General features: G+C 43.1%; 1 protein-coding gene across 4 annotated transcripts; it reads right to left on the reverse strand.

The window, feature by feature from the left end:
• Window positions 1–412: 412 nt before the first annotated feature.
• boka (BCL2 family apoptosis regulator BOK a) lies at window positions 413–12,371 on the reverse strand. 4 transcript variants are annotated; one of them, XM_086225102.1, is made up of 5 exons: window positions 12,234–12,371; window positions 11,731–12,066; window positions 9,666–9,794; window positions 5,108–5,284; window positions 418–2,975 (listed from the first exon to the last, which is right to left on the reverse strand). In XM_086225102.1, exons 2-5 carry the CDS (start codon window positions 11,942–11,944, stop codon window positions 2,677–2,679), a joined length of 819 nt encoding a protein of 272 aa, XP_086081228.1. In that variant the 5' UTR covers window positions 11,945–12,066; window positions 12,234–12,371; the 3' UTR covers window positions 418–2,676. The 4 variants fall into 4 exon arrangements, with proteins under 4 accessions (XP_086081229.1, XP_086081228.1, XP_086081230.1 ...); XM_086225105.1 differs by having other exon boundaries at window positions 2,695–2,975; window positions 5,121–5,284; XM_086225103.1 differs by lacking the exon at window positions 9,666–9,794 and having other exon boundaries at window positions 413–2,975.
• Between the last annotated feature and the right edge of the window lie 1,280 nt (window positions 12,372–13,651).

Below are 13,651 nucleotides of genomic sequence, written 5' to 3' on the forward strand. Positions count from 1 at the left end.
AAAAGCTAGCTTTTGTTTTGTTGACATAATTTTATCGCAGACATACATAGGCTACAAATTATATTACAAAAATAAAAGCAGTGCCAGTTGCTTGAGTAGTGACATCACGTTAGGATTGGATGGCTTGCCCCCTCATCGAATGCGGAACATGTTGTTTGGGGGTCCTCGGGTTGTATGACGTTCCAAAACCTCACTGACTGTCACAGACTTTGATCTCTTGACTTTGATCTCGTTTGTGTTCAGGGTGAGAACTGAGAATGTGCTGCCCTCTGGAGGGACATCAAATTGAAAGATATTTACATCCTGCAAATAACTCTATCTTCCTAACTACTAGAAAAACGTTATTCTCAGTGTGTCATAGCAGACCCTAGACCCTCAAACTTGGCCCTGCACTTCCTGGAGCTGGCAACTACACACATGCCACCTTTCACATTGACTGGGCAGACAGAGATTTCTTGGATTATTTAATATGAATCTGAATGGTATAAATATGTATTTGCCTTAAAATCCACGCTTGTGGTTGCTATAAGTAAAATAAAGGTAGACAAAGAAGTGTATCCTCAGTTACGGCACCAACAACACAGAATGCAGAACGCCATTACGATGATGCATTGTGTATAAACATTTTATAGAATCTCTTCATAGACTGAACATTTTTAACCCAGGAATACTTTATTTTGCTAGTTTTACTTGATTGCGTTTCGTTCTTCAGCAATAAAGCTGCTATACAGTTTACACACTTATTTCATGCATTTGTTGCAATAATGAAGTTGTAAATTGAGCGCTCATACTTTTTTCTATTTCCATTTATTTAACACTCAAGACTTTGTAATTATCTTAATAACATTTATTAGATTTATTTACATTTACAGTTGCAGTTGACTTATATACAATGGTGTCTTTTCTAGGACCCCTAGTGCTACATTTCATGTGAAAGTGAAATTATTCATAGAATAAATCCATCCATCTATTTTCTTCTGCTTATCCTGTTAAGGGTCGCGGGGGGGCTGGAGCCTATCCCAGCATCTACGGGCGAGAGGCAGGGTTCACCCTGGACAGGTCGCCAGTCCATCACAGGGCCAACACACAGAGACAGACAACCATTCACACTCACAGCCACGCCTACGGACTGTGGAGGAAGCTGGAGTATCCGGAGAGAACCCACACAGGAACAGGGAGAACATGCAGACTCACACAGAAAGCCGGGACTCGAGCCCACAACCTTCCTGCTGTGAGATGACAGTGCTGACCACTGCACTGCCCCATAGATTAAATCCTATTCACAAAATGAAATATTATGAAAGTGCTCAAACTTCAGCAAAAACATACTGCAATCTACTTTACAGCAGCAGATTGTGTCATGTTGGACAGTGAATATATAAAATGTATTAAAAGTATCGGACCAAAAATGTATTGTTTTCATTTATTCACTTATGAGGGACTGTAGGAAAATGTCTGTCCTGGAGAGAGGAGCAGAAAAAGTGCGCCAGATTTTTAGTTTTAAACTTTTCCTTGACCTGGAAAAAAAGTATTTAAGATGACATACTTGAAATTAAAGTTTAATAACCATATTGAATGATCATTCATAGTGGATTACGAATGATCATAATCATGGCATCACAACAGAAATGTTTTTTTCTGTGTTAATGTGCCTTTCTGTAACCCGCTGTGGTGACTACATTCAGAATGGTTGGGTTTGGGCGGTTTTTAAGCACTTTTTATCACCATAGATGATTGAAATAAATTATAACACCACAGTGAATGAATACATTTTTGTAACAAAACTGGAAACTACCCAGCAATGAAGAAATGACAACCCTAAAACCCCTTTGTGCCTCCCGTTCCCTCATAATCACTTTTACAGACCTTTTATAAGCAGTAAATAGTGTGCATTTATCTACATGTGCCAAGTACAGAGCCCTCAAGTGGCTATGAAGAGAATCAATTTTTTTTTTTTGTGGGCATATAGAGAATTTTTTTGAGGCTATGAAACATAACTCACAATTTAATTATTTTGAGGCCACAAGATAGAATTTGTTCTTTTAAAAAAATATATATATATTTTGAGGTCATGAGATATCATTTGTTCCCTCAATTTACAACAATAACCATAACAAGTCCAACATGTAAAATAACTAAATTGAATGAGTAAGTTATATCTCATGACTATGAATGAATTAAATTGAGGGTATTTATGGAATGTTTTTCTTTTCTCCTCTAAACCCTCAACAAAAACTGTCTCTGTGGCCCCTCCAGGGCTCCACAGCCCAGTGAGTCCGGTGAGTCCTCTCATTGTTCATGTCAAAACAACTAATATTTTCCACCACTAGAGGCAGCCAAAGCACTGCAAATCCAGCTGCTGTTTGTGGAAATCTGCAAAACATCCCATCCTTGCATCCACCCATTTTCTACACTGCTTATCTGTTGAAGGTCGCAGGCGGGGCTGGAGCCTGTCCCAGCTGACAGTGGGCGAGAGGTGGGGTTCATCCTGGATGGAGCAATTAGGGATTCAGTATCTTCCTCAAGGATACTTTGACATGGTCATCAGGGGAAGTGAGGATTGAACCAGCAACCCTTCAGTTGCCAGACGTTCACTCTACCTCTGAGGCATGCAGCCGTATCTGCAAAACCAACCATGCTAAAGCTAAAAACAATTACACTGGGTGATTTTAAAATTCATGTCAAACATGTGCCATAATATAACAATAAATAAAGGATCAAGCAGAAGCGGGGACAGTCTGTGAAGGAGCGAGTGTTCGTCGGTGAGGGCTCAGTGCAAACGAGTGTAAACAAAGTCACGGATGCTGTGTCGAAATGTCTGGTCAGAATCCAGTGTGCAGTGTTGCCTGTCACTTCTCCCTGAGGAGGTACAACACGATGGCCTTCAGGTAGTGTCCGAAGGCGCAGAGAGATGACACCAGCCAGTGGGAACGGAAGCTGGGATCCGTATTCACCACACATTTGGTCACATCCACCTGTGAGGTGACAGAAACACGGATCAGACGTGCACACGCAACACAAGCAAAAAGACACATTTTAAACAGATGTGTGCTTTTTTGGGGTTGTTTTTTTGTTTTGTTTTGCAGGAGACCTTCTGAACATGTGCTCATGATTTGTTAGTATTCAGAACAATTTCCCTCCACAAATATGTGATATCAAAGCCAAAGTCCACACTGTAATCTGTTGCTTATTTCAACAACCAAAAACTAGAAAACCTGCATAGACGAAGAAGTAACACAGCCGACTTCGCCCTGGTCACATCCTCAAGGTTCTTACTATCACCAAATGATTTAGGCTCTCTCCTGGATACTCTGACCTCATCCTTCAGTGTAGCTACGACAGCAGCTCCCTCCTTTGAGCTTGTGAGGTCAGTTATACAATACGATGCTCTCCACTTTGTCACACTCCACTTCTCTTCAAAACCAAACTCACTTGGGTGCAGTGTCTCTGATCCACGGGCCAGCATTTGTTCTCTTGTTTCGCTGTTTGCAGCGGAGCAGAAAGAACTCAGACGGCGGCACGTCGCCAGGTCTGATTTACGATCCAGCACAGAGGCTTTTCTCATCCACAGGATTCACCAGCAGACACAAGAGTTGCTCACGTTTTTAATCCAGTTTTTGTTCATTTGGTGAACTTGAAAGCTACTACTTAAATTAAGCTGAGGATCTGCCTTCACTTGAAGCTGTATGATTCCAACCACCTGATTATCTATATCCCATGATCTTTAAAGGCACCCACCACACTCTCCCTCCAGCACTTGTATTTAACGGTAATGTCCGGCCTCCAGTAAATAGCTTGTTCCTTGTCATCAGAGTTAAAACGGTCTCAGAGCACATCTTGCATTGATGTGATTGTAGTTTTGAATGTTGCACATAGGAACACGAATACCAGGCATCGAAGCACAACTATCAGTCATGACGCATGTGTCAGTGAGACGAAGCAGTTCAGCCAATGAATGCCCTTCACCCCTTCGCATTTATTTGAACGCTTTATGCTCTTTTATAGCTGCTCAACAGTGAGTTTAGGATTCATATTCATGTATACAAAATATTACAGTGACTGTGTGTCTACCCAGAGATGAGCGGAAAGAGCACACCATCCGCCCAGAGTAAAGAGACGTATATCCCATCGGCAAGCAGTCAGCTGGTCGAGCATCAGAACTGAAGTAACGCTGAAACATCTGCGTTTCCACACATGCACACAAATGTGTGGAAACGCAGAAGAGGAGACAAGACTCTCTACTTGTTCTGTACAGAACAGCTGAAGCATTTCTGGGGGGGTCCATAAACTCATAATATTTTTGGACATTTGTGGATATGGGAATGGAGCCCTCAAATATTATAATACGCTATGGAATTGATTTCTCTACCTGAACATCATCTCACTGGACATATTTTATTGGCATGAGAAATCGCCAATGAATGTCCTGGGTGAGTGAGTTTAGGGCTTTCTGTTCCACGTCTGAGGTATCTTTCATTTACTACAAAACTAATGAGATGTTTTTGGAAGTAAATTGTTAAGTATCAAGAAAAATGGCCTTTAGACACGTGGTATCAACCCCTCAGAATGTATCCAAAAGCCACAGTTTGCTGTGTCCCTCAACAAAAATCTATTCTATGTTTTATTGATCTCTACAAATTCATGAAGAAATCAGAGATGTACTTTTTTTTACTACCATCGCAGAGAATTTCTTTGTTTTAGACATTCACGGGAGAGGAGAAACACGAGGTATACCTGAGTTTGTGTGCACACCTCGATACACTTCCTTCTTTTTCCGTACACACAATACAAATGTGCTGTTCAGTGTCTTATTACACCAATCAATCACCAAAAAGTACATGTCAGGACTTGGTTTGCAGCAACATACACCTACCAATGTATTCTGCAAAGTGTTGAACCAGACATGTGTCTCTGCTTTCCTCCTCCTCTCTTTTTACCAAATACTTCGACTGACTGTCTCCTTTTTGTAACTGGCAATAACAGCTATGATTTTTTTTTCTGAGATGATTATCGTAACTGTGAAAATCTCACACTGTTGCATCCTTAGTTGGGACTTTTTACACTGAACTGGTTAGATCACCAGTAACACAGAAGCAGCCACACAAACCAGTTTCATTTACCCAGCCCCCTCTCCTCTTCAACCAGGACGACAGACTCTTGCGGACGAACTCCCCCATGCAGTCGACGATTGTATGGACCATAGCTGGGTGGCCATGGCGGACACAGTCAACTGCCAAAGCCCCCGCCACGGCGTACAAAGACACCACCTTGCCCCATGTCACACCTGATGGGAGACACACAAAAATACGGCCTTGGATCTTTTTTTCTGGGTGATTTATGAAAACAGTGACGAAAACACTGTCAGTGAAACCAGCAAAGCAGGACTGATGAGGGAAAAGTCCCTGTCAGCAACGTTCTTTAAAGATGGATGAACACATTCTGAAACCTCAGCAGAAGACAGGCATGGGGCTCACATGCCTCTCCATCCCACACAAACAAAAAAACCCATTCAAAGTCTCAGCTCCGGAGGCAACAGACAGCCACTTAGATCAGTGCACAGATCATCTCTCCAACATAGGTCCCATTCCGCCGCTACGCCACGTTCAGGCGCTGCTGCAGACAAGTGTTGGTGCGTCCAACACATACAAGCAGAGACTCGAGCGCATCCATCATCTGGCGCTGCTTGATGTTTGTGAACTCTGGAATTGGCCGTGTCAGCACTTTTGAAACTGCGGCCCAGTTTGTGGTGAGCGAAGCTGACGAGAATAAACAAAAGTTCTGGTTTAAAGTGATTGGAATGAAAAGGAAAGGAAATATATCATGGTAAACACTGTGGATTCTTAGCTTATATAAATACCATCCATCCATCGCCATCTTCCGCTTATTCCTACACATTAAGGGTCGCGGGGGGTGGAGCCTATCCCAGCATCAACGGGCGAGAGGCAGGGTTCACCCTGGACAGGTCACTAGTCCATCACAGGGCCAACATAGAGACAGACAACCATTCACACTCACAGTCACACCTACGGTCAATTTAGAGAATCAATCAGCCTAGTCCCCTCTTGATGTCTTTGGACTGTGGAGGAAGCTGGAGTACCAGAGAGAACCCACGCAGGAACAGGGAGAACATGGAGACTCCACACAGAAAGATCCTGTGCCCGAGCCGGGACTCGAACCCGGAACCTTCTTGCTGTGAGGCCACAGTGCTGACCACTGCACCACCGTGCAGCCCTTATATAAATACACACATGCCATTACAAGTTCAAGACTCACTAATTACTGGACGATATGTTATTATTGGTTGGTTCATGCTTAACTAAGTGTGTGTCGCATTTTGATTTACCGGAAGAAAAAAAAAAGCTTGAATTTTGATATAAGAATACAAAGAAATTCATTTTCTGCAACTTTTAGCATTGTGACCAAGAATTTGAACTTGAAGGTTAAAAAGACATAAAAAAAAAAAAATCTAGCTCGACTTAATGGGGCACTCCAGGAGTCTCCTGGTTCAAGTTGAAACAAGCGTGATGACATCATCAAGAGTACTTTCTCTGACTGGACACATCACTTCCAGAAGCACACATGAAACAACAATACTGCACTTCCCTGATACGTTTGCTTAAACTAAAGCTCCTCCCACTGTTGCCTGGCGTGGGGTCTCACCCGACCTGACCACGCTAAAAATGAGACTTGCACCAGTAAAATAAATTAAATTTAGAAAAATCCTTCTTAGTCCCCCCCCCCCCCCCCCCCGGTCACATTTGTGCAGCACTTGAGTAAAAAGGATAGAGCATGAGGATTTTACTTCTATAAAGCAGTGGGACACCTGTATTGACTGACGTTTGCCTTAAACTAGCACCAAACATGTTAGCGGGGTTCATACAGGTTTCAGCAGGTTAAACTCAAGACCTTTTTGAAACCCACTTTGAATGAAACACAAGACCAATGTTCCTAGTTTAAGCATTTCCTTGCAAAAGGCTTTAAAATCGTTCCTTCCACTGATTACACGGTTGCTAGCTGGGTGTTCCCTGATGAATTCACGAGGGCTGAAAATGACTTCCAATTGGTTTTAATTTCTTGGTTTTAATTGATACAAATTGTCGGGAAACACATACCGCATATCACCATAGCGCTGACATTTCTCCCAAACACAGGAATTATCACAACATGGAATGACCTTCCTAATCCTAAACATTTTTAAGACCTATCAAAATCATATTTGAGACTAAAATAACATTTAAGAGCAAATTTAAGACTTCAACTTCACTTCACCTTAGCTGTAGTTTGGCAGTTATCTGTCACAGTGGATTAGCTGTCGTTTGTAACTGTTGTTAAGATCTATTCTGTAGCTTCATTTTAGTCTGTAGTCCTAGTTTAACTCTTGTCCGTAGCTGTAGATAGGCTGCTGTCTGTACCTTAATTTCAGTCTGTAGTTGTAGTCTAACTCTTGTCCGTAGCTGTAGATAGGCTGCTGTCTGTTCCTTCATTTTAGTCTGTAGTCCTAGTTTAACTCTTGTCCGTAGCTGTAGATAGGCTGCTGTCTGTACCTTAATTTCAGTCTGTAGTTGTAGTCTAACTCTTGTCCGTAGCTGTAGATAGGCTGCTGTCTGTACCTTAATTTCAGTCTGTAGTTGTAGTCTAACTCTTGTCCGTAGCTGTAGATAGGCTGCTGTCTGTACCTTCATTTTAGTCTGTAGTTGTAGTTTAACTCTTGTCCGTAGCTGTAGATAGGCTGCTGTCTGTTCCTTCATTTTAGTCTGTAGTTGTAGTTTAACTCTTGTCTGTAGCTTTAGATAGGCTGCTGTCTGTACCTTCATTTTAGTCTGTAGTTGTAGTTTAACTCTTGTCCGTAGCTGTAGATAGGCTGCTGTCTGTACCTTCATTTCAGTCTGTAGTTGTAGTCTAACTCTTGTCCGTAGCTGTAGATAGGCTGCTGTCTGTTCCTTCATTTTAGTCTGTAGTTGTAGTTTAACTCTTGTCCGTAGCTTTAGATAGGCTGCTGTCTGTACCTTCATTTTAGTCTGTGGTTGTAGTCTAACTCTTGTCCGTAGCTGTAGATAGGCTGCTGTCTGTTCCTTCATTTTAGTCTGTAGTTGTAGTTTAACTCTTGTCCGTAGATGTAGTTGTAGTTATACTGTTTTCTGTAGCTGTAGATTAGCTGTTGTCTGTAGCTGTAGTTTAACTGTTGTCTGTAGCTGTAGATTAACTGTTTTCTGTAGTTGTAGACTAGCTGTTGTCTGTAGCTGTAGATTAACTGTTGTCTGTAGGTGTAGTTTAGCTGTTTTCTGTAGCTGTAGATTAGCTGTTGTCTGTAGCTGTAGTTCAGCTGTTGTCTGTAGCTGTAGATTAACTGTTGTCTGTAGCTGTAGTTTAGCTGTTGTCTGTAGCTGTAGATTAACTGTTTTCTGTAGTTGTAGACTAGCTGTTGTCTGTAGCTGTAGATTAACTGTTGTCTGTAGGTGTAGTTTAGCTGTTTTCTGTAGCTGTAGATTAGCTGTTGTCTGTAGCTGTAGTTTAGCTGTTGTCTGTAGCTGTAGATTAGCTGTTGTCTGTAGCTGTAGTTCAGCTGTTGTCTGTAGCTGTAGTTTAGCTGTTGTCTGTAGCTGTAGATTAGCTGTTGTCTGTAGCTGTAGTTAAGCTGTTTTCTGTAGCTGTAGATTAGCTGTTGTCTGTAGCTGTAGTTCAGCTGTAGTTAAGCTGTTTTCTGTAGCTGTAGTTCAGCTGTTGTCTGTAGCTGTACTTTAGCTGTTTTCTGTAGCTGTAGATTAGCTGTTGTCTGTAGCTTTCATGTAGCCTGCAGCTGCAATTTCACTGTTGTCCGGTGGAAAGCAGCATGATATCTGAGCTCCAACAGATTCGGTAATTTAGTGGTTATAATCTGCTGTTGCTCATGACTTCCTCCTCATAGAGTAGCTTGTAGAGAAAGCTTAACTGTATGTTTTCTGATATTTACACTGTAAGAATCACCAAGAGCTACATTTTCAACCTTTAACAGCAATGCCAAAAAAAACCCACTAGTTTTGTCCATCTAAAGTTAAATTGCTCCCCTAGTACAAATTGCAATCATAACCACGTTTGTATGTTTAGAGCAGAAAATGAAGTTATGATTTCCAATCAGTCTGATTTTGCTGAGGGCAAACTGAGGACCAGAATAACCTGATTCTCTTCAGTATGCAAGTGACGCTGGATTCCTTTTCTTACATTCCCTGAGGAAAAGCCAGCTGAGGTTCACAACTGAACTCCAAGGGTGGGGTCCAAACTGTAATAATCACTCGCTCAGCAACATGTTAACCTAATATGGACTGAGTGCTTTCCTCAGAGGGCCTCCTCTCCAGTAACAGTGGCAGTAACAAATGTTCCAGACTAAAAGGAGAGTCCTGTGGGTACCCTGCATCGGCTTTAAAAAAGAAGGCTGTAGTTGCTTTATTTTAGCAGGGAACACAAGTTTCATGACCTTTACTTTGTTTATTTGAGACTCTGAAGTTCCTCCTTCCTAATAACAACAGAATAAGGAACTTCTCAAAAAAAAAAAAGAAAAAAAAAAGACCACCTTCCTTTATTTTTGGATCCAGGTTTGTGCAGGTTTACCATGCAATTCGCTAGTTCCCTTAAAGTACACCTGCAAGTATGGTTTTATTAGGACTGAGCACGTTTGAACAGGGACCCACCTGTGGAGAAAATGTCTGCAGCCACAGCCAGGAAGGCATCAGACACCACGCTCTCTGATGCCACTGTGATGTTGAGCTGTCGAGCTACATTACGGTAGACATTGGGGCGAAGGTACTCCAACTCATCACCTGGACAGAGATGTGGAAGGCAACGTTAGACAAAACTTCAAATGTAGCAAATATTGTTTGGGTCATCTGTGGTGAATCTGACTTTAAAATTGAACAGATCAAGAATGTGGCAAAAGACACAGAGTCTCGCTTCTGGAACCTCTCTCTGGTCTCAATTGACCAGAGGTTTGTGCTGCCTGTTAGCAAACTTTAGCGAAATATTGCTGTGGAGTGGACATTGCTGTGTCAGTTGCTAACTTTCTTACTCCTCCTACCAGGTGCTACTCTCACAATCACTTAGTTAAATAACAAATAACACTTTTACTCCTGATTTAAAATTTGCAAGCTTTGACAGGCAGAGTTAGGAAGTCTCTGGCGTCTGTCTTCATTGGGACAGGGAATAACTGGCATTCATTCGTGGGTCAAAAGACCAGTAGTCATGGCATTTATCAGCTCCAGCGCCTACCAGCAATGATGGAAATGTGACAAACTAATATTTACTCCCACAAACACTGTAAAGCTGCTGCTGGCGTCTGTGTGAGCACACTGAGTTATGCTCGGTGCTGCAGCTTTGTTTTGGGGGATGAGCGGAACATTGCCGTGCTGACCAAACCGGACGGATGTTCCGAGTGAGACGATCGGGACATTTTCAGCTGTTTGTTAATCATTCATTGAGCAAACAAGGAACAGAATCCAGTTTGCAAGCACCTGCTACAAACCCCAACCTCACACAAACCTAATACTGAGAAACAAGGCAGCAACAGTCCTTCATTACACGAATGGTTGTAAAATGATGATGGTGTGCTACCTGGCCGCCATGCTGGAAATAATCAAGCCAAATCAAGCACCTCCTACATCACCCCATGACATCACCTGCTGTTGGACATTCATTTGAATATAAACGAAATATATATTTTATATTTTATATGCAACATTTTTAGGGGGTTATCTGTGTTTTAAAAACCTGCATGCTGGTTCATGGCTAAATGGCTCAGAGTAGAAATAAAACAGTACGACAGAGACGGACTGTACATTTCCCTCTGACTGAGCGTGATGTGGTACAAGTGGTGACATACAGCACACGGGTGCATTCCTATCAATCAATTTAGGACATCCACATTCGTGTGATGTGATTTACGATGAAAGAACTACATCTGATAAAAAGACAGGCAGTAGGTAAGGTAAGGGGTCTAACGTTGACCTAAATGCCTCGTACCTGAGAGCAGCACTAGAAGCTCTGGAGCCGTTCGTGCCTGCGTGTTTATATGTACGGAGCTCGGAGGAGGCATGAAAAAGACAAACTCCCTATTGCACATTTGTCCACCATCCAAATGATGTGGAAATGCTAGAAGCTAAAAGTGATGCAAAAAGTTGCTTAAAGTCAGATTCCAAATTTATACTGAATGAGCTGAGGATGCCGTTTTGGTCTGCTTTGATTTGTAGGACTTAGAAATTAAGTGGTTTAATCTTTTAACAAGTTTTATTTGGATCCTCTACTGGGCTGACTAAGTTTTTCTACGTTCCCTGCCTTCCTGTTTTCCCTAACAGTTTCATTAATTGTTGGATGTGATATTCAAATGATTAAGTGAACCCCTTAGACAGAAAAAGACTTTTCCAGGATCAGTTTTCATTCTGGGCAAAGATCCAGAGAGGCAAATAATACAGAAATGAATCTCCATGCTGTTTCCTCTGCAATGAAAGACCACAATATCATTCTGACAGGGCTGTTTGACAGCTTCTAGATGGATTTATAAATTTAAGACATTGTTCTCATTTCAAATCCACTCCAAAAAGCTTAGTTATCTGTTAATAAAGTGATAAAAAAGTTTTTTTTACGTTAATATGAGGTTTATTTCTAAAATAATCTAATAATGATTGATGGAACGTTAGTACCTCTTAGATAATACGTGTTGGAAGCAGCTAAGTTTAAAACAAGAGCCACCATCCTCTAACTTACCCAACCACAGGAGGACCGACGATATCTCCCCCAGTGTCCCCCCGGATGCAGCCAGTCCATGTTCGGGTTTCGACCAGCCAATCCCGGCACGGTTCAGTCTGGAGTGGATGTAATCCCTGCACAGTGCCTTGGCCTGAGACACCAACTCCTTGTCGGTGGGCGAGCGGTCAAATACCTCCGCTGCGAACACAGAGGAGCGGCGCAACATCTCCATGCCCGAGTCATCCGCCGCGGACCGGACTGCGCTGCTCAACTCCCCGCCTGCACCGCCTCACGCAGCGGCAACCTCCTCCCTCCTCCTCCCTGGCAGATGGGAAGGTGCTTCTGGAGATAATCCTGCATAACACACACTCGGATTAGTTTGTGGATATAAGAGCCTGGATACAAATCTCATGAAGCTGCAGGTCACATAAACACTGGAGAAGGAAAGATGGATGCTAAGGCAGAAAAGTTTTAATAATTGAGTTGGTGCGTATCTGAGAGGACAGTGAAAGAAGTTTCACCTGCGAGTGTGTGTGTGCTCATGGGTTCGTAGTAACCCCCTCTAAAGTATGATCCCACACTTGACACTGAGAAGTAGGGAGGTCTGGATCCCTGGCATGGAGATGTTGTTGCTGCTCTGGGTGGAAAAAAGACGCTCTCTGACAGGCTTTCCTTCTAAGGGCACTTACTGTGGAGTCCAGAGGCGGAGATAAGCAGGAACACACACGCCCCGCCCCCGCACGCACACTCACACACACACTCTCTGTCTCTCTGTCTCTCTCTCACACACACACACACACGCTCACAATTGGGTAGTCATTTTCGTGAGGACATTCATCATTTCACAACAACATGCCTGACCTCCAATCTATCTCTCGACTTGATTTAATCCCAGTTCTACATTCTAATTCAAACCCAGGTTTTGACTCTGTAAACACTCTTGTCAGGGGTCTCAGACAGCAAGGACGACCCAAATGTCCTCAGGACTATGACTGCACACCCTCACATACGCAGCTGTATAGTGGGTTATGACTGCTGCCTCACCAGAAGGTCCCAGGTTCATGTCTCTGCTGTCCCAGGCCTTTCTGTGAGAACGTTCTATGTTCTCCTGTGTCTGCGTGAGTCTCCCCACTGTCAAAAACATGTATGTTTGACCCTGAACTGAAAGAACAGGAACTAGTCCCTCCCTGGCCACTGCTCACTGCTCTGTAGAGAAGGGGTTTCCAAACTTCCGGGAAATTTAAATCTTTATTCTGGTTCTGCAAATAATCCTGTGACACCCCAGCCGGCTCTTTCTGCACCCTGGATTCACAAATAATTGATGAAATGGTAAAAACAGAGAGGCTGCACGGTGGTGCAGTGGTCAGCACCGTCGCCTCTCAGCAAGAGGGTTCCGGGTTTGAGTCCCGGCTCGGGCACGGGGTCTTTCTGGGTGAGTCTCCATGTTCTCCCTGTTCCTGTGTGGGTTCTCTCTGGTACTCCAGCTTCCTCCGCAGTCCAAAGACATCAAGAGGGGACGAGGCTGATTGATACTCTAAATTGACCGTAGGTGTGACTGTGAGTGTGAATGGTTGTCTGTCTCTATGTGTTGGCCCTGTGATGGACTGGTGACCTGTCCAGGGTGAACCCTGCCTCTCACCTGAAGGCTGCTGGAATAGGCTCCACCCCCCCGCGACCCTTAACAGGAGTAAGCGGAAGAAAATGGATGGATGGTAAAAACAAAAAAAACAACCTTGACCTCTTGTGTGTAGCAGACACAACGCACGTGAAGAGGTAACACACACACGCACACATGGATTTAAAGACCTCAGCAGTAAATCAGTAGCAGGGTTTATTTGAGGGTGTGCCGGTGTAGTAAATCAGAAGAGAAGCTTGGTTTGACTTCCAGCTGATGTCATCCTGCAGGGTGTGAGCTGGACTTTACTCATCAAACACAGGC

This window comes from Aulostomus chinensis, chromosome 14, assembly GCF_037954235.1.
Source record: "Aulostomus chinensis isolate RoL2024-O1b breed Wild chromosome 14, RoL_Achi_v1.0, whole genome shotgun sequence".
NCBI classification, from domain to species: domain Eukaryota; kingdom Metazoa; phylum Chordata; class Actinopteri; order Syngnathiformes; family Aulostomidae; genus Aulostomus; species Aulostomus chinensis.